Source organism: Pteronotus mesoamericanus, unplaced genomic scaffold (assembly GCF_021234165.1).
Source record: "Pteronotus mesoamericanus isolate MK-2021 breed Mesoamerican mustached bat unplaced genomic scaffold, CSHL_Meso_final scaffold_137, whole genome shotgun sequence".
Lineage (NCBI taxonomy): Eukaryota > Metazoa > Chordata > Mammalia > Chiroptera > Mormoopidae > Pteronotus > Pteronotus mesoamericanus.
In genome coordinates, this window is record NW_026555306.1 from 370,108 (window position 1) to 388,000 (window position 17,893).

The 17,893-nt window shown below is 43.5% G+C and overlaps 1 protein-coding gene across 1 annotated transcript; it reads right to left on the bottom strand.

Moving 5' to 3' along the window:
* Positions 1-4,547: 4,547 nt before the first annotated feature.
* On the bottom strand, positions 4,548-8,648 carry LOC129082647 (carcinoembryonic antigen-related cell adhesion molecule 21-like). The gene is made up of 2 exons (XM_054588376.1): positions 8,327-8,648; positions 4,548-4,828 (listed from the first exon to the last, which is right to left on the bottom strand). Exons 1-2 carry the CDS (start codon positions 8,646-8,648, stop codon positions 4,548-4,550), a joined length of 603 nt encoding a protein of 200 aa, XP_054444351.1.
* Positions 8,649-17,893: the final 9,245 nt, after the last annotated feature.

The window sequence follows — 17,893 nt, forward strand, 5'->3', positions numbered from 1 at the left end:
CTTTGGTCCCCTGGGCAAATCTTTATCAGCTAGTATTGCCCAGAGAAGGCATTTTATATGTGATCACCTACAACTCTGAAGAGATTTGAACTCCCATTGTGGCTGGAGTATAAAATTATTCTTTGTCTTATACTCACACTGTGAGCAAAGCCAGTCCCAAGCTCTCTTCTGTTGGACATTTTTCTTGTATTTGTGAAAACACCACACTTTTTCATAATAACCCCATGTCTCTGTGTGATCACAGGAAGGTTCCAGATTCTTTGTCTGAGCTGCTCTAAGTGTGTCTGCTCCACACAATGACAGATCCCCCAGATGTAACCAGTTACCTCTGAATAACGTGTGTTGCATCTCCTAACTCATTTATCACTTTCATAAATGATCAAATTCAAGGTTCTCCCCTTGGAAGATGAAGACTCAATTTCTTTCACATCATCAACATGCACACTCACAGACATGTACATATTTCTTTCTATTATGTATCTAGTATTTTTTCTAAAAACCAATATTTAGTGTAGACCTTGCTGTGTAGTTTTAATACTATTCCCATTTGAGCCTCGTAACTCTGATTTCCCTCTGGTTTGCAGGCCGGCTCTCAGTCCACTGAGCCACACCAGCCAGGGCTGACTTCCTTTAATTTGAATCTCGGATGTACATCAGGGATGGAAAACACTCCTTCTGTGAGCAACAGATGATGGAGGAGTGTGGTCTTGCTCATTGGACATATATAATAATATAAAAGGAGTAAAAAGCTGCCAAAACTCTCCATAGCCTCTCACACCGCCTGTAAGTTTTCTTGAGTAGGTGCCACCTTCTGGTGGTAAGATTACAAATTGCACCTCCCCGTGGGGTCAAAACAGTTTTCCCACCCCAGGGTCAATCCTAGGGGCAGAACCAGGAAAAGCAACTATTAAGTGCCTATGTAAGGCTCTTTGTCAAAAGTCACTAAGAATTTCAAGAGTGTGAAAGCTGAGTGTTAAACCTACAGCAGGTTCTTCTAAGTGACTGCACAGACTGTGAGCCCGTGAAGCGGGCCCTCCCTAGGGGGACAAGTGTCTGTGTCCATCCCCCAGTGAATCCCATGAGAAACTCAAGTCATAAAATACCCACAGACCTACACTCAATGCTATTTATAATGGTGCAGAGTAGAGGCTTTCCCACTATGGATGAGCAATACGTCAGGATTTCTAAGAGCCTCAGGAGACAGGTGTGCGCGCTCACGGGTGCAGGTGCAAACCTGCTATGCTGATGCTCTCAGACAATGACGTCAGTGATGGCAGTGCCACCAGCTACAGAATCAGCTCCCCCCAGCACCTGCCGGACCAAGCGCCTCCCTCAGAGCTGGGCCACAGCTACACACCTCTGTTCCACACAGATTTCACCCAGTGTCCCTGTGACATGTGCTGCCTCCTCCTCTGAAACCTGCCGTGTCGTAGGGGTGGGCTGGTCACTCTGGGATATGAGCAGCACAGACGCCAGGGGCCAGGCCAGCCTCCTTTGGCTTCTAGGGGGCCCGGCAGGGTCCAGCCAGAAGGGGCAGACGGTGTGAGCGGGCGGCCCCTTCTCAGGTGCTCCTCGGCACCTCTTCTGCATCCTGTTGGCTATGAAACATTGATCTAAAATCACTCACAGTAGAAATCCAGCTGCAGAGGCCAGTTTGTGGGGCCCAGCCACTGGGGCTGTGCTGCGATAGCATCGTCTGCTCAACTGCCAGATCCCTGCACCTGACAAGGGGCAAACCAGAGCCAGTGGGGTCAGGGTGCACCCCTGGGTGCTTCTCCTGACCACAGGGCTCTGCGAATAAGGATGGTCCTTGTGCTTGGACAAGTATTGAGTGGAACTGATTTTTAAGTGAGATTATTGTTTCTTTTCTCATGTTATGAGTTTTTTCACAGGTCAGGTAAAAATTAATAAGATTGTTAGAAGAACCTGTTCCCCCCACCCCCATTTTCAGCTCTGAGAGAGAGCGGAGCCCCCACCCAGCAAAGCCATGCTCATCTCCGCAGCCCCCTGGGGGCCCCAGTGGCCAAGGGCGTCTCCAGGCTGAGGGAGGCCCAGGGAGCAGGGATCCGGGAGGGCAGGAAGCTGGGCCTCAGGCCTGATTTCAGGCAGGTCAGGTCGGGTGGGCTGTACCACCAGGCCTCTCTGGCCACGTGGGGAGGAGGAGGAGCCAATTTCTGAGCACTCGGGGGTGTGTTGCCCCCTCAAATATACATGGTATGTTTTCTCACAGAATGAGACACAAAATAAACTTTTTTCATATTTCTTATTTCAGGCTCATTCTTTGAGCACCTACATGTTTTCTAGTATTCCAGACCCTGTCCTAACCCCTGTACACACTTTAGCTTATTTAGTTGTTACAACAACCCTATCAATTTATATTATTAAAACTTCCTTTCTTTGGATGAAAGGCTAATGTGACAAAGGGCTCAGAGCAAGTGAGGAGCTTTGGGAGACTCAAAGCTCCCTGTGTTCTAGTCTCAGTCCCTAAACCCCTCAGATCTCCAAGTTACATATTTATAGTATGTCTGCTTTTTTGACTGGATCCTAATTCCTGGAGGGCATAGACTGAGCGCTATTTGGGTTTGAGTCCCCAGCATGTACTAAACCAAATATAATAAATGGGCTGCAGCCTGGTAAGCACTTAGGCTCTGAACCCTGCAGAAGAGAATAAGAGTTTTGGCTATGGAAGCAGCGTGAGCTAAAGCCTGGCACTGACGTCAGATGTAGGCATTGGGGTTGGGGAGGTGGGCAGAGCAAAGGGACTTCTGGGAGTGGAGCAGCAGCTGTTTGTAGGGCCGGCGGGTGACACACTTGAGTTCCCTGGAGGTGCCCCAGGGAGTGCTCTGCACACCTAGGCAGGACATGTAAATTCTGTGCACTGACCACCGGGGACAGGGACATTGGTGACAGTTGAGGTGAGGCATTAAGAAGAGAAACTACTGGTTAGCAAAATAGTCACAGGGATGCCAAGTACAGCATGGAGTACATCGTCAATAATATTGTAATAACTATGTGTGGTGACAGGGTGGTCCTAGACTTCAGGGGGTCAACTCATACGTTCATCAATGTCTCACCACTATGCTGTATATAGAAAACTAATATAATGTAGAATGTCAAATGTGATTTTAGAAACCCTATGAAAAGAATGCTTCAGCTTAAAGCAATATTAGGGAAACCAATCATAGTTCAACACCTGTTTGTTAACAAGTGTCACTCTGGGTTTTGTTTTGCAGAGCTCCAATCAGTTACAGAGCCCCGAGAAATGTGTTAGCTTAAAAGGATCATGCAGGTTGTCTAGCTTTACTAATTTCACAGAGTGAAGCATTGGTGATGGTATCTGAGTGCATTTGCCTGGACACATAGTGTATGTTCTCTGAATTGCGGCGTGTTGCCTTTGTTGGTGCAGTTAAAGTCCACTCTATTGGGAACCAATAAAATTTGGCTAATCCATGGAGAGATGTGATGTATATAAAAAGAGAAGTAGCATTTCTATGTATTTTTTTAAAGTCTTTTACAAAACTTGACTTACTAGAAGACCAACTGCTCCACTAGCAAGACAGGTTGAAACAAACATAGTTTGAGCACATCATTGGTTCTAATATAAACAAAGCTCCCAGGTCAACAAGGTAAAGAAGCTCAGAGTCAGCAGTTTTTTCTCTGTGTAATGGGAGCAGGGTGATTAATTCATTTCTAATAGAATTTTTAAGGCCTTCTCAGCATTTTCAAGGCCATCTTCAAGATTGCAGGGATATAAACACAGCCCATATTACCTAATCCTAAACATACCAAAAGAAAAAATGGGAAAAGGAAACTTTTTAAAATTAAGTTTATGTGACTGATTATGCTATTACAATGGTTCGATTTTCCCCCTTTTCCCTGGCCACCCAGTATCCCCATTCCCTTCAGCAATTCCCCCTTAGTTCAATTCCATGGGTTATACCTGTGAGTTCTTTGGCTTCTCTATTTCCTACACTATTCTTAAAATCTCCCTATCTATTTATTACCTACAAATTATGTTTCTTATTCCCTATACCTTTTCCCCTGTTCTCCTCCTTCCCCTCCCCATGGATAAACCTCCATGTGATCCTCATTTCTATGATTCTATTCCTGTTCTACTTGTCTGCTTAGTTTTTTTTTCAGATTCCATTGTTGATTTTTGTGAGTTGGTTGTTATTTTACTGTTCATAGTTTTGATATTATTAGTCTTATATAAATCCTTTTAACATTTCATATAATAAGGGCTTGGTGATGATGAACTCCTTTAGCTTTACCTTGTCTGAGAATCACTTTATCTGCCTTTCAATTCTAAAAGATAGCTTTCCTGGATAGAGTAACCTTGGATGTAGCTCATTACTTTTCCAACCCAAGATGAGAATTACACTGAAATGTGACCTTAATTTAACAATAATGACAAGGTCTGCTTGCATTTTTTAGGGTTTATTGATTCAGTAGAAGTTTTTTAAGAACCAGTCACCTTCAGAATAATTCTATTATAATAATGCCAAACATTTATTTAGAATTTAGTAACATATAGGAGGAAAGGAGTATCACTCAGATTTCACATCCAGTGTAAGGGGCCAACTTTCCATAGACCTGATGGGGTTGGAGACTTCACACTGGTAATTCCCAGCATCTTCCCTCTTGACAGGGTTTATGGTGAGGCGTCGGTGGTCTTTGGACAACTTCATGTGCTCCCTGAGCCGCAGATTCATGCCATTGAACAACCACTGGACGGAGACCGCGTTTGTGTAGCAGGTCAAGACCACGGCATCCTTATTCTCTGTGACAGTGGTGTTACTAGCTACAACTCTGGCCTTTAACAAAGGGTCTGTGGAGAAACAGAGAATGTGACTGATTAAGAACGAGCTTGAGACATGGAGCCACGCTGCTTACACAGATCTCAGCCACTCACAGCCCACAGTGAGCTACGCAACAGTCACCAGAGTGTGTTCTCGACATTTGTGGAAGGATGCTTGTCTAATTTCAGGTGAAATTATGTCAGAGAGAGCTGCAGCTCCTCTCTGACCCCCATAACATCAGGATGATCCCATACCTATTCCCTCAGTTAGCTGTTATAGCACACAAAACCCCTTTGCAAACCATATGTCCCATAACCTCATCATCTCATAGAATTTTTCTCTCATGAGCTTTTACTGATCTTTTCCTAGATTTTTTTTTTTTAATTTCACAGACCATCAGGTCCCACTCCTTTTGTAAACTTTTATCTATGTTGTGGAAGGCAGGCTTTCCACTTTGTCAGTATTCTGGGCCAAAGAAAGTTAACAGTAATAGAAAGCATTTAGCACTTGTTAAATAATTTACTAGGCAGTAAAAACTGTTCATTGGAGAAGTGATGGTCTTTTCAGCAAATACTGTTGCACAGCAATGTTCACATGCAAGCAAATTACATGGATCATTCTTTCATACTCCACAGATAAAGTAAGTCAAACTAGATCTAATTCTAAAGGTTAGATGTAAAACTGTAAAATGCTAAGGAAAAGTGTGGGGAGAAGGATTATGACATTGATTTGGCAATGATTTTATGAATATGACACTAAGAATGAAGGCAAAAATAGACAATTTGGATTTTGTCAAAATGAAAAAAATTTTTTCATCTACAAACACAATTTAAAAGGTGACCTATGAGAAGGGAATAATATTTTGCAAATCATATGGAAACTAAAAGGTTAGTACCTGGAATATACAAAAATCTACAACCCAAGAACAATCACATACCTAAGTACACTGACTTAAAAATGAACAAAATACTTGAATAGACATTTCCCCAGAGGATACAAGTGGCAAATAGTCAGAGAAAAAATTGTTCCACACCACTATTATTCACAAAAATGAAAGTCAAAACTCTTAAGGTTGAATTTGTTGCTTGTGATGTTCAGTGCAGTTAACTGTGCTCTGCAGGTAAGAGGAAAAAATTTGCCATGTGTAGTACCTTTGATTTCTGCAAAAGCTTCCTTAACCAGAACCCCACCTCTTACATCTAAGTCAACGCGAATCTTTGAAATAACAAGATAGGCCTGTACATCACAACAAACCACGTGGGAATCACAGCACTCAGGGAATGTATAACATCCTGCTCTATGTCTGGGGGAAGTACAGGCTTTCTCACATATTATTTAAGTATCCATGTTTGCTTATGGAAAGACATTAGACTGGGCATCACAGACACCCCTGCCCTTCTGGTTCTTCACTGACCAACTGACTGCTTGGCTGACCAGAAGTGTTTCCTTCCACCTGCACACATGTCTATTGCTCAGAAGAGGTGGGTTTCTATGAGGCACCATTTCCCGGAACATGCTAGAGGCTAAGGGTTTAAGGAGAAATAACACATAAAGACCAGAAGCAAGCCAGTGGATAGTTGACTACTCAGGCTTCTGGGCCAAGAGGTGGGTCAGGTCTTCCCAGGTGAGTATCACTGAAATGAACCATTGAGCCACTAGATAATAGAGCAGACTCCAAGTAATGATTTAGGAAAGAGGAAAAAGGACAGGCAGAAGCTGATTATGGCAGCAGAATCCTGTGCTCTGCCCTTGATCATTAAAGTCATCCTCTGTCTCCTGAGGGCGGGTGAAGACGTGTGCAACTGCAAAACGTGTCATATGTATAGCATGTCGGGAGCGTGGGCTTGCTGAAATGCTGGCCCTTGAGGGCAATTTGTGTTAGGTGGTTAAGAGAAAGAAATTTGGAAAAAGTCAAAATTCTTCTGTATGTGAAAATTATTATTAACACCCCAGGGCCTCAGACCAATTGCAAGACTGTCTTACTAGAGAAAAGAAAAGAGTCTGAGATGATGGGCTTCAGTCCTGGGGTACAGAAAGCCTGTCCCTCATGGCAAGAATTCAGAGGACTCTGTATCCAGCTTCCAGGCTACATGATATTAGATCGATCATTTCATTCATTCATTCATTCATTCATTCATTCATTCATTCAATCTCCATTTCTTTCTTCATAATTCATCAAAAGCAACTGAGCATTTGTTACATCTTGGTCCCTGAGCTGATTTCAGGAGAAGAGTGGGGAGTGAGAAGGCAAAATCCTTTCCTTTGATCTGCTGGGAGTGACTCCACCAAAACAAGAAGCAAATAATTAAGTGTTGTCGAGTCCAGTGCAGGGAGGTGTGGCTAGGCCACCTGAGGCGGAGGCCTGTGCAGTGACTTGGATTGTTCCTGCAGGTAATTTGGTTCTAGAGTAAAAATACATTATTTCCCCTTTTTTCCACTACACAGATCAAACTGTGTTCCTATTAGCTGAGCATGCCTAAGGCAAAAGGCTCCGTACCAGTGTGTTGGTTTTAGAATCCAGACACCCGCATGTGGCCTCTAAGGTAGAGGAATGAAGTCTATGGTTACGAACAGACTTGAGTGACTCTGATCAGCTGCTCATGGTCTGTGTGACTCTGTTTAGTGACTGTGTGTCCCTTTTTCTCAGTTTATTCTCCGTGGATATTTGGCTGCAAATTGTCAGTGTACAAACTGTACAATATCCACAGTATCTGACCTAAACCTGGGGCAGAAGAGCTGTTCAAAAAAGAGGCATCTCTTTTTGATTGACTTCAACAGAAAATCCCCTGGGCTGATCCCTGGTGAATGAGGAACTGCCAGGAGTGTCTTATTTTTTCTGTTTCATTCTGTGGATGCTGACCTTTTTCTGAACCTTCTCAGTCCCTCAGGACAGTCAGCTGTATCCCAGGACCTTGTCCAACTGTGCTCTCCACATACAGACTCAGGTGATAGAGCAAACTCTGCTTCTGCCAGGAAGTGATTTTTGAGCCTGAGTCCTGACTGGTGACCAGCTCAGGAGCCTTGTGACTTGGACATCAATTAAACCGTTACACATTCAGCCTTTCCCAAGAGGGAAAACCCAACTTTGAGCTGACTGTACGAGATTCCCTGAAGTCAAGGTCCTTGGGACAGGGTTCTGGGAAGCGGATTTTGAGCTGAGCTTGGTAAGAATTTCAAGAGGTCTCAGATCATGCTCTGAACTAGTACAGCAGGGTCATTCTCAGGGTCAAGTTCATAGGAAGTTGCTCAGGGTGCTTAATTGAGACAAGTCTCACTCTGTTGATTGACTTCCTTCAGAATGATCTTTCTGTCTGCATTGACTGTCTGCAGGGCTGGAATTTGGGAAGGGAACTGAGGTCTTAGAAAAAGTTTGTCTACACTCTGTGTATCCTGCATTAAATGCCAAAATCCAACGTGGAACTCTATGCACCCTTGGGAATGGAGGCAGAGTCCAGGGTTATCAGTCCTGTACTGTGAAGTAGAATTCATTCCACCCAATACCAAGATGTCAGGGAGCTATCACTCACCATATACATTAAGCCGTCCGAATCCTATTTCTTTTTTATAATCTTGAAGGTAGATTACTACTGTGTACATTCCTGCATCTTTCATGCTGACCCTCTTTAACAACATGGATCCATCATCATATATTCTCTCTCGACCTGTGTGTGCAGGACCTTTTATGTGCTTCCTTAATTCTTTTGAAAGAAATGCAATTACACGATTTTTTCTCGTGCCTTCCCCCCTGTACCACACGATGTCCACATCATTGGGAGGCTTATTGCGGATACGTAGATGCACATCCTTCCCTTCAGCAGCGTTGGTTGACACAATGGCAAGCTGGGCCATGGTGGGCAGGCACCAGAAGGTTAAGAGTGAGACTAGGAAATAAGAAAAAAAGATCAATGTTTGTATTTATGCACTGTGATGGAAAGGTGAGGACCTGCATCCTGAGCAGGATTCTCTCTGTCTGAGCCCTGGTCTGCATATGAGGGTGTGTGTCTCCAAGGTGAAAGTCAATAGCATGGCCCCCATTACTTCAGCAACTCTGAAACTGTTATTTTTCCTGTTTCAGATACTCTTCTCCAGATGTTTTCTCTCTCACCCACGCACTGTGCTCAGAATCCTTTTGCCATGAGGGACTTTTTTAAAAGACACCTTTGCTGGCCACTTTCTCTAAAGATCCTATGTCTTCACGTTTTGGTTTGACTGAGCTCTGTTTTCATTTCATGGCTCTTGTGGGTATCAGAAATCACATCTAGATTCTTCCTTTCCCTTCCCCTTCCACAGAACATGGGCTCAATGAAAGCAGGGCCTTGTCTGACCTTGTACGTCCAATGACTTCAACAGGCTGATAATATGTGGAGTTGTAATGAGTGAGCAACCCCAGGCTTGTACCTTGGGTGCATTTGACCATTTCTGAGGTTGGTGGTAAAGACAATGTCTAGTGCCCCTGGATAAGTTGTTTTCTGGTTTTTCTCAACATACATCAGTACTATTATTATCAGTTTTCCTAGTTCAATACTCAATGATGAATAATAAGATGTAACAATTGAGGTTTTCCTACCTCTCACAACTTCCAAATTATGACATTTTCCTCTTGCTGAGCCTCCTTCCCCTCCTACTCTGCTCCTTTGTCCTCCTCCCTCAGGTCCACGCAGAAGCCTTCCCTCATTTCCCAAGCACTGGTTTCTTCAGCAGATCCCAGCTGGTCTCTATGGAAGATACTTAGTCTGCCACAAGCAATAGTCTCCTACTTACCAACCATCAGGAGCCCTTGCCAGTGGACAAGTCCTGGGTGGAGAGAAACTGAAAAGGATCCCATGGTGGTGCCCCTGCTCTGTGGCTCCCTCTCTGAGAAAAGCTTGAGGTTCTGTAAGGCTCACAGGCACCTGTGTCCAGAATGGTGCAATCTGCTGTGTGTCCTACCTGTGAGCTGAGCTTTATGCTGGGGCATGTTTACTCTTCTTGTCATGTGAGCTGGGGGCAGGGTCTGTGCACAGGACCCTCCCACTCCTTGTCCTCATTTTGCCACACTTGCCCCTCTGTACCAGTGCTGCTGTCCTATATTTTGGTGCCCTGGGAACTCCTGCCGCCTCTCAACAGCACACATGTGCACACTGGCACACACACACACGCATATGAACACACACAAACACATACTCTTACACTCTCTTTGGAAAAGCACACCCTGAGGTGTCCAGATTTCGGGAGTTCCCCACACCTCCTTTTCACATGCATAGTAGTAGCCTTTCTCAAAGCGTCTCTCTTCGATATTTGACTTTTCTTGAGCTAAATCAGAAAAACCTGTCACAGGGAGGTCACCCCTGCTGTGCATCAGATCTCCTGTGAAACTCAATAAACATCACAATGCCCATGGGATACCTTACAAATGCAGCCTCAGCAGGTGTCCAGCTACTGTGGGTGCAAAATCAAGATGAGATCTCTTGATGTGAAGGGACAACCACTTCCAGTGCTCTCCTTTGTGGAGGGAAAGTTCCCAGATTCCGTTAAACTGAAGATTGTGCCTGGGCAAGAGTGAGGTGGGTCAGTGACATTGCATCTCCGAAGCTCTCAGCAGAGGCTGATTTCACTGGCCCATGGAGCTCTCTTGTGAGAGCACAGCTGATGGGCACCATGTATCCTTGAGAGGGTGACCCGCGCATGCCAGCGTTGGCCTCTGTGGTGACTTCAACTTCGGTTTGTCGTCTCCTCAGAGACATCTCCAGATGTCATACAAAAATGGGGATCTTTTCTGTTCATGACACAGAACCCCAGCTGGGAATCCAGTCTACTTCACACTCCCAAATGTTCTGAGAAGGCTCTCTTCTCTCCCAGCAAGAAGGTCACAGAGATGAATTTGGGGATAAGAAGGGGATCAAACATGGTGATAATACCATAGGGGACAGATTGTCACCAGACTGGCTTCTGCTTCCATGGGCAAAGACTCAAAACCAGGAGCCTCAATAGCATGCACAGTGTTTGAGTGTGAAGTAGGAGGTGTCCTGTGTGTCCCAGAGAAAAAGGACTGATGAAAACCCATGTGCCGGTGAGCTTCCTCATTCTCCCAGGAAGTTTCAGGTAGACCATTCTACTCCATGTCTGTTTGTTGGACCTGTCCTTGCGCTCCCTGGCTGTTGGGACAACCTCTGATTTCCACCTGAGAGGCTTCTTGTCATCACCTCACATGCCCCTGGGTGGTGCCAGGCATGTGGGCGAGTGCAGTACAGACATGTAATAAATGTAATGACTTTATCTGAGCAAAACAGATCTCTTGTGCCTGGGAGAAAGGGCTCAAATCCTTTGAAGAAAGTGAGTTTTTCAGCTTATTTTGTACATTATAATCAAAGTAGAAGGTGAAAATGATGCATAGAATCCATTAAGAAGTGAGAGATAACACAGCAGGGAAATCTTCAGAATTTGAAAAAAGGCAAAATGGAGAAATATATTTATTATATTGATGGGTACAAGATAATTAATATTTATATGACAGAGAGAAGGTATGCAGGGGACCTGATAATATAAATGGTTCTGTTTTATGATTCACTCATTCCAGACTCTCTGCCTTCAAATGATCCAGCAAAGAAAATCATTCTGCTGTGTCAAGGTTATGCTATTCAAGGTAAGAAAATAAAAAAAAGAACCAGGGCTCACTCAAGCTAAAGACTGATCCTTGCTAAGGAAAATAGAGGCCTGGGATGGGACAACCTGCCATCACCTGCCCAGTTAAAACTTTCAGGTCAGAATGTCCTGTGAGGCTTGTCAGGCCTGCCATGGGGCCCCCTGAGCTTGTCAGGATTATTGCACAGCCTTGCTCTGTTAACAATCTCTAGAAGTGGCAGTTTGGACAAAGTAATCAGGATGGAGGGGCACAAGAGAAGCCTGTTGAAGCAGGGAATGAAAATCAGGCTTCTTCTCGATCTTAGGCAAAGTCAGGTTCCTATGTCTATTTCCTGTGAGTCCCAATGTTGTCTCCTACAGAAGAGAAGTAGATCTGCAGCCAACATCAGGTGCTTTACAGAGATGGCGAGCAGTGCAGAGTGAGCCCCGTGAGAAGGCAGGCACTGTCCAGAGCACTGTGAGTCCAGAACACTATGGGTCCAGGGCTGTGTCAGGAGAACTGTCCCTTCAGAGCCATGTGCTATTTCAGACAGAGCCCTCTACTTTCCATTGTTCAATGGAAGAGCCTGGTGAGGGTTCCCCTGAGGTTTTTGGACAGTGTTTTGGCCAGTAGGGTTGATCCCAATAATATAGTGTGTGTCTCCCATCACGACATTGAGGTGATGCATATAAATAATTTCTGTGTCCCTGTTGGCCCATAGGGCACAGGAGCTGGAGCATCTTCATGTGAAGACTCAACCAGGAACACGGTGTGTTTGTTAGGAGAAGAGAGGTTCTTATAGAAGCCTCAACCTGTCTGAGATAGAAACAACCACATGTTCTGGGTTCTCCTCTTGATTCTGTACAAGAAGTTTCCCTTGACCCTCAAGATCTCATGAAGTAGACAGATGTCTTCTGTAGCTACAAGCATGAGTTCCACACACCAGGAATTTTGGGAATGAAAAATCATCCCTGATTCTTACAAGGTCAGGCTGTGCTCTTTCCTCCCCTGGCAGTAACTCTTCCAGAGATTGAGGATCCAGAGATTCTGTCAGGTCAGGTACCCTGAGAACAGGAAGAACCCAGGCCTGGGGAGGTGAGACATGACTCACAGGGCGGGACTGTGGAGGGCAGTGCTTTTGGACAAATAAAATGCAGTCGAAACCCTCATGTTAGGACGTTCCTTCCTTCCTCCTGACTGCATGAGAAGTGAAAGTCTTACTTTAGGATGTCACCAAGCAGGCAGTGGCCTCTGGTCATGTTGACACCAAGTATTTGGGTCTGTGAAGAACATGATTTGACTGCAGGTGTCACACAAAGTGACAGGCTTCCTTGGTGTTAACACTGCGATAATAGTAAACAGAAGGTTTGTTGTCACTGCTATGGTGCAGTGAGGGGTCTGAGAAAAGTAAAATTACCCTGACGTTTTAAAGGTATGTTATGGAAGAGGAAAAAGAAAGTAAGCACCCCCAGTTTAAGTAAAGACTGAGCTTTGTCAGGAAAGATACCAGCCTAGGACATGACTACTCACCATGACTGACTTTTTAAAAAAAAATTTATTTTAATTTATTTTTTCAAATACATTTGTCTCTAATTTTAATGTCAGACCATCCTATATGGTCACTTTATGTCTCTGAGTTAGATGTCCCTCCATGCAGAACTCCCCTGAGATTGTCAGTTTTAGTATATGGTCCTTTTTTGTTGTTTTTATTTACTCTGCCCCTTTTGGTAACAAGTCAACCTAAATCTTAGATTGGTGACCAAATTTTGGTTAGACAATATTGTCTCAAAGGCTAGGAAGGGATTTTTAAGAAGTCTTAGTGGCAGCATTTGTCTTGCTGAACGAAAAACCATTGGTAATGCAGAAGACCTTACCCTTAGGTGGAGGTCAAAGCTGGATGTTCTGAAAAGAGAAAAGCAGGTAAATGGGAGGCAGGCAGGTCCCACAGGCCTTTATTAGGAAACCACTCTGGGTCATTTCTAACCTACAATCTATCGTGGCATAAGTTTTGTTCTCTCATTTCTCTGTGTTTTGCATCTTGTATTGCATTTACATACAGTTTGAGGTCACACTATACACCAATCCAGTTTTAATCATCTGACCATGAGTTGGCATCTTATTTACTATGGCCCACCTATTGTTCCTTATTCATTATTTAATATTAGCCTGAGTTTTGCTAGTTGTACACTTGGGAGCTGCAACCTCAAGGTTTATTTGGGGATCAGGCTTAGGAACATAATGCTGTAAATTTCAAATATCACCTGAAGTAACACAGGTGAGGACGACAGTAAGAGTTTCATAAGAAAATGTCCTGTACGAGAAAGACAGATACCATAGGATTTCACCCATATGTGGAGTCCAATGAAGAAACAGAACTAACAAGCAAAACAGAAACACACTCATAGGGAAGGAACAGATGACAGTGAGTGGGGGGATGAGGGTGGAGGGATTGAGCAAAAAGGGAGAAGGACTCACAGGCCTGGACAACAGTGTGGTGACTGCTGAGGGGTGGGGAGTATAAGGGGACTAATTGGTGATGGAAAATAAAGACTAAATAAAAAAATAACAGCTATCGTTTTGGGTATTTGTCGGAGTTTCTTTTAACTTTTAACATTTAGGTTCACATGGAGGACTTAAAAATAACCCCAAGAAATTCCAGCCTTTTACCTTAAAACAAGGAGGCCCTGAATTCTGAGGAAAACTCACGCAAGCTCACCTGATACAATTCCAGGAGTTGGTGAGGAACAAGGATCCCTGCTGGTACCCGGAGAAGTGGACCCGGACGGGCTTCTCTGGAATCTTGCCACACTGCTCCAAGTAAATGTCAAAGTAGGAAATGCTTAAACATGTAGAGAGCTTTTAGGAGTTAATTGGAAAGAGTGAACAATATCTCAACAAATTGAAAAGAAGCCCCAGGGAATGGCAGTTTTGCACCTTATTTTATGCATTACAGTAAAAGGGGAAAAACGTAGGGGTTACAACAATGTATTGGTGATGCCGTACAGAGTTGGGAGAAAGCCAAACTCATGAAATCTGGGAATGGATAAAAGTTGGAACCAATACAGTTAAGTTTTTACATTGATGGGTATAGGATAGTAGCATTTAACTATTATGATAAGAATAACAATGAAATGAATTTTCTTTTTTTTGTCTCTGTTCTGGTTCCCAAAAGAAAGATATAATTCTGACATCTTAAAAATTTATTATCATAGGTGCAAAAAACACCAGGCAAAATGAAGACTTTTTTTAAATAAAAGAACACAGACTAAAACATGTTCAGCTGCCTTGATTCACTTTGAGTACTAAGTTTTAATTTCATACAATCCTATGTGGTTAATTTGGGTCTCTGGGTTCATAAGGGTCACCATGAGGCCTCTGCTGAGGTTATGAGGTTTAGTGTGTGTCTTTTTTTATCCATATATTACAATCCTCCAGAATCTTTGAAAGGGAGAGGAACTAGAAATAATAAAACATGGCCAACTATTTATCAAACATAGCAATACTAGGAAACATCCACCCCTAAAATAAAGAAACCATAACCTAAACCTAAGGATCTGAGATGTTCTGAGAGTGGGTGCCCAGGAAAGATATGGAAGCTCCACTGCCATCCCGAGGGGCTCATTTTCAAAGAAACTATGGGGTTGGTGACATCATACTGATGATTCCTACATTTTTTCTCCTGACAAGGTCTATGCTGAAAGTTCTGTAGCCACTGGACAGTGCTATCCTCTAAAGGAGCTGCAGGCTCTCACTTCTGTAAAAACACTTGTGTAGCAGCCAGAACCATGGGTCCTCATGCTCAGTGTGTGTGGTGCTGTGGGCTAGAGAGTTGGACACTCGCAGCTCTGTGGAGAGACAGAGGATGTGGCTGATAGAGAGTGGGCTGGGGACCTTGGGCCACTGTGCACCTTCAAACATCTCAGGGAACCACAGTCCACAGTTAATTTTGTAAAGGTCACCTGAGAGTGGCCCTCACTTCTGCAGAAATATTTTGTTTCCGCCTTTGTTGAAGTGCCAAAGAGAGGGCTGGACCTTGTCTCTGACCCCAGAGTATCCCAGAGTGAGCCCTGAAATGTTCCTGTGGGCATCTCTGTACTATCAGTAGAGAGAGCCTCTTCAACTGGGTCTGGAAGATTGAACTTCACCCAGAAGCTCCACAGAAATGCAGTGTTGCTTCCTCAGTACCCAAGTCTTCTTATCCTCAGGCTGCAAATGGCAGTCAGTGCCCCCATAAGCTGCACTGAGTGGAGGCTGAGGAGCCGCTGGGCAGTGGTTCTGGCAGTGCCCATTAGAACAGGGTAGAGGCAGGGCACTCGCAGCCCATGAGTCCTAGAACCTCAACATCAGATGGAATGTTCCATTCTCATGACCTTTCAATGATCTCTTACTAGATCTTATTTGACTTCCAAGAAATTCCGACCCCACTCTTCATGTAAATGTTTGTGCACATTGGGAAAGTCAGGTTTCTATTGCCTGTCCAACTCTGGGGCCAAGCAAATTTAGCAGTCAGTCAGGGGGCATTTACATGGTGTTAAATAATTTTTTATTCAATAACAACAGTCCAATGTCATCCTCATGACATTGTATATGAAGAAATTTTATCTAAACACTTTTATCTGATAGAACAGAACTTCACTTTCTGACCTGCATGTTGAATAACATGCTCAAATAACCCCTTTGGGAGATTTTATGGTTCTCCAAAGACGGAACATAAGAATAGGAGAATACTACTCAACATAGCAAAGGTCGTACTTGAAAATCCATAGCTAACGCAATACTACATGGTGAAACACCAAATGTTAATACAATTGTGAACAAGATGAAAGTAATTTTTCCCCACTTTATCAGATAGTGGCCTCCTGTAATGCCGACACCAATGCCTTTGTGTCTATGAGGAACCTGATTTGACTGCAGGTGTCACACAAAGTGACAGACTTCCATTGTGTGGTTTCCCTTAACAACTTAATGATCATTCACAGACCATTTCTGATGTGTAAGGCTCATGGCTAAGCCCTGGAAACTGCAAGAAGAGTAAGATATGTGTAGGCCTTGTGCTTATTCATTTTGCCTTGTAACAGAGACTGGGTCTCAGATATATCACGGCTCTAAGGAGTTCATTATAATGAACTCTGATCCTGACTCCAGCAAAGTGCTGTAAAGGAGAACTTCTGACACATAAACGGCACGTACTTGAGTCTCGGCTGGTGTGAGGATCAGAGAGAACTTTTCACAAAGTGCCCTCTTGTCTGAGACCTGAAGAGCTGGTGGCCTTTTTCCCCTTGAGGAACAGAGGGTGTTAAAGAAAAAGATGCCTGTGGAGGACTGGCCTTTGGGGTGATCACGCTTGGCTGGTTGGAGGAGTAGAAAGAGTCCACTGTGGGGGGCTTGAAGAGTTAGCAAGACTGTGTAATGATAGTGGTGAGGTTGGGCCCTGCTGGGCCGCGGATGCTGCTCAGGTGGGGATAATTGTGCCCGGAAAGGCCCCAGCCTGCAGAGTAATTCTGCCATCCCTGGTGGACAAGCAGAAAATGGGCTAGAAAATGTCATGTTACTGTTACTTTAATTTCTTTTTTATTTTCTATTCAACTATAATTAAGGAAATATTTCATATATGCAGATACAATTTTTAATATAGTTATTAAATTATAGTTGAATATAATAAGCTTAACATACTGAAAGGATACAACTTATGAATTATGAATTTTTTCCAGTTGCATGCACCAAATTATTTGTTGCAATGAAAATAAAGACCGTGTCCCTTACAATTAAAAACTTTTCATGCCCTCTTGTGATTTCTTTATTCTGTACCTCTCCACCTCTTTTTTTAGTGGTAAGAGAACTCTCATTGGATTTTTAAAATAAATTCCTACACTTTTTCTGTTTTTTCCAAATTTTTTATCATAAAGTATGTACATTTAGGCCAAGGTTGTCTTGACTCCACATGATTATTTTCACATAGTTCTTTCTTTTTATACTCTAGTTATATCTCATTCCAGGGATGTATTAATTTTGATTATCTATTCAGACTTTTTGGACATTAATGTTGTTTCTAATTTTCGGCTATTACAAGTGCACCTGCTATGAACATGAATGCAGAAAACCTGTAATGCAAATAATTAGTCCTTGTAAAACCACTGAATAGCTAGAGAAATGGAAGGTAGAGAGTTAGTCCTGGAAATCGCATCTCAAGGTCGCACAGCCACAGCCCCACCCAGGGGTAAAGAAACATGCACTTCTTCAGGTGAAGCTGTGTCTGCCGCAGCCCACCCACCAGTCAACACAGTAGTAGAAATAAGGAACACATCTCCCATCCAGCTTCTAAATTATGAACCTCAGTGCACCTCAGAAACTGCATTTAATCCATGTCTGGATTCTCAGTCATTAGGAGTAGAGGAAGGTAGTGTTCAACTTTAGTCCCTCTGATATAAGAGGAAACCTAAAAAAAGTGAAGAATATATGCCAAGTGCCAGTAGACAGTACATGGCATGTCTGA

Coding starts and splice junctions, on each gene's coding strand:
- LOC129082647 (XM_054588376.1), bottom strand. CDS start 8,648: ATGGCCCAGCTTGCCATTGTGTCAACCAACGCTGCTGAAGGGAAGGAT. Junction 4,829..8,326: donor CGGACGGCTTAATGTATATG/GTGAGTGATAGC, acceptor GTTTCTCCACAG/ACCCTTTGTTAAAGGCCAGA.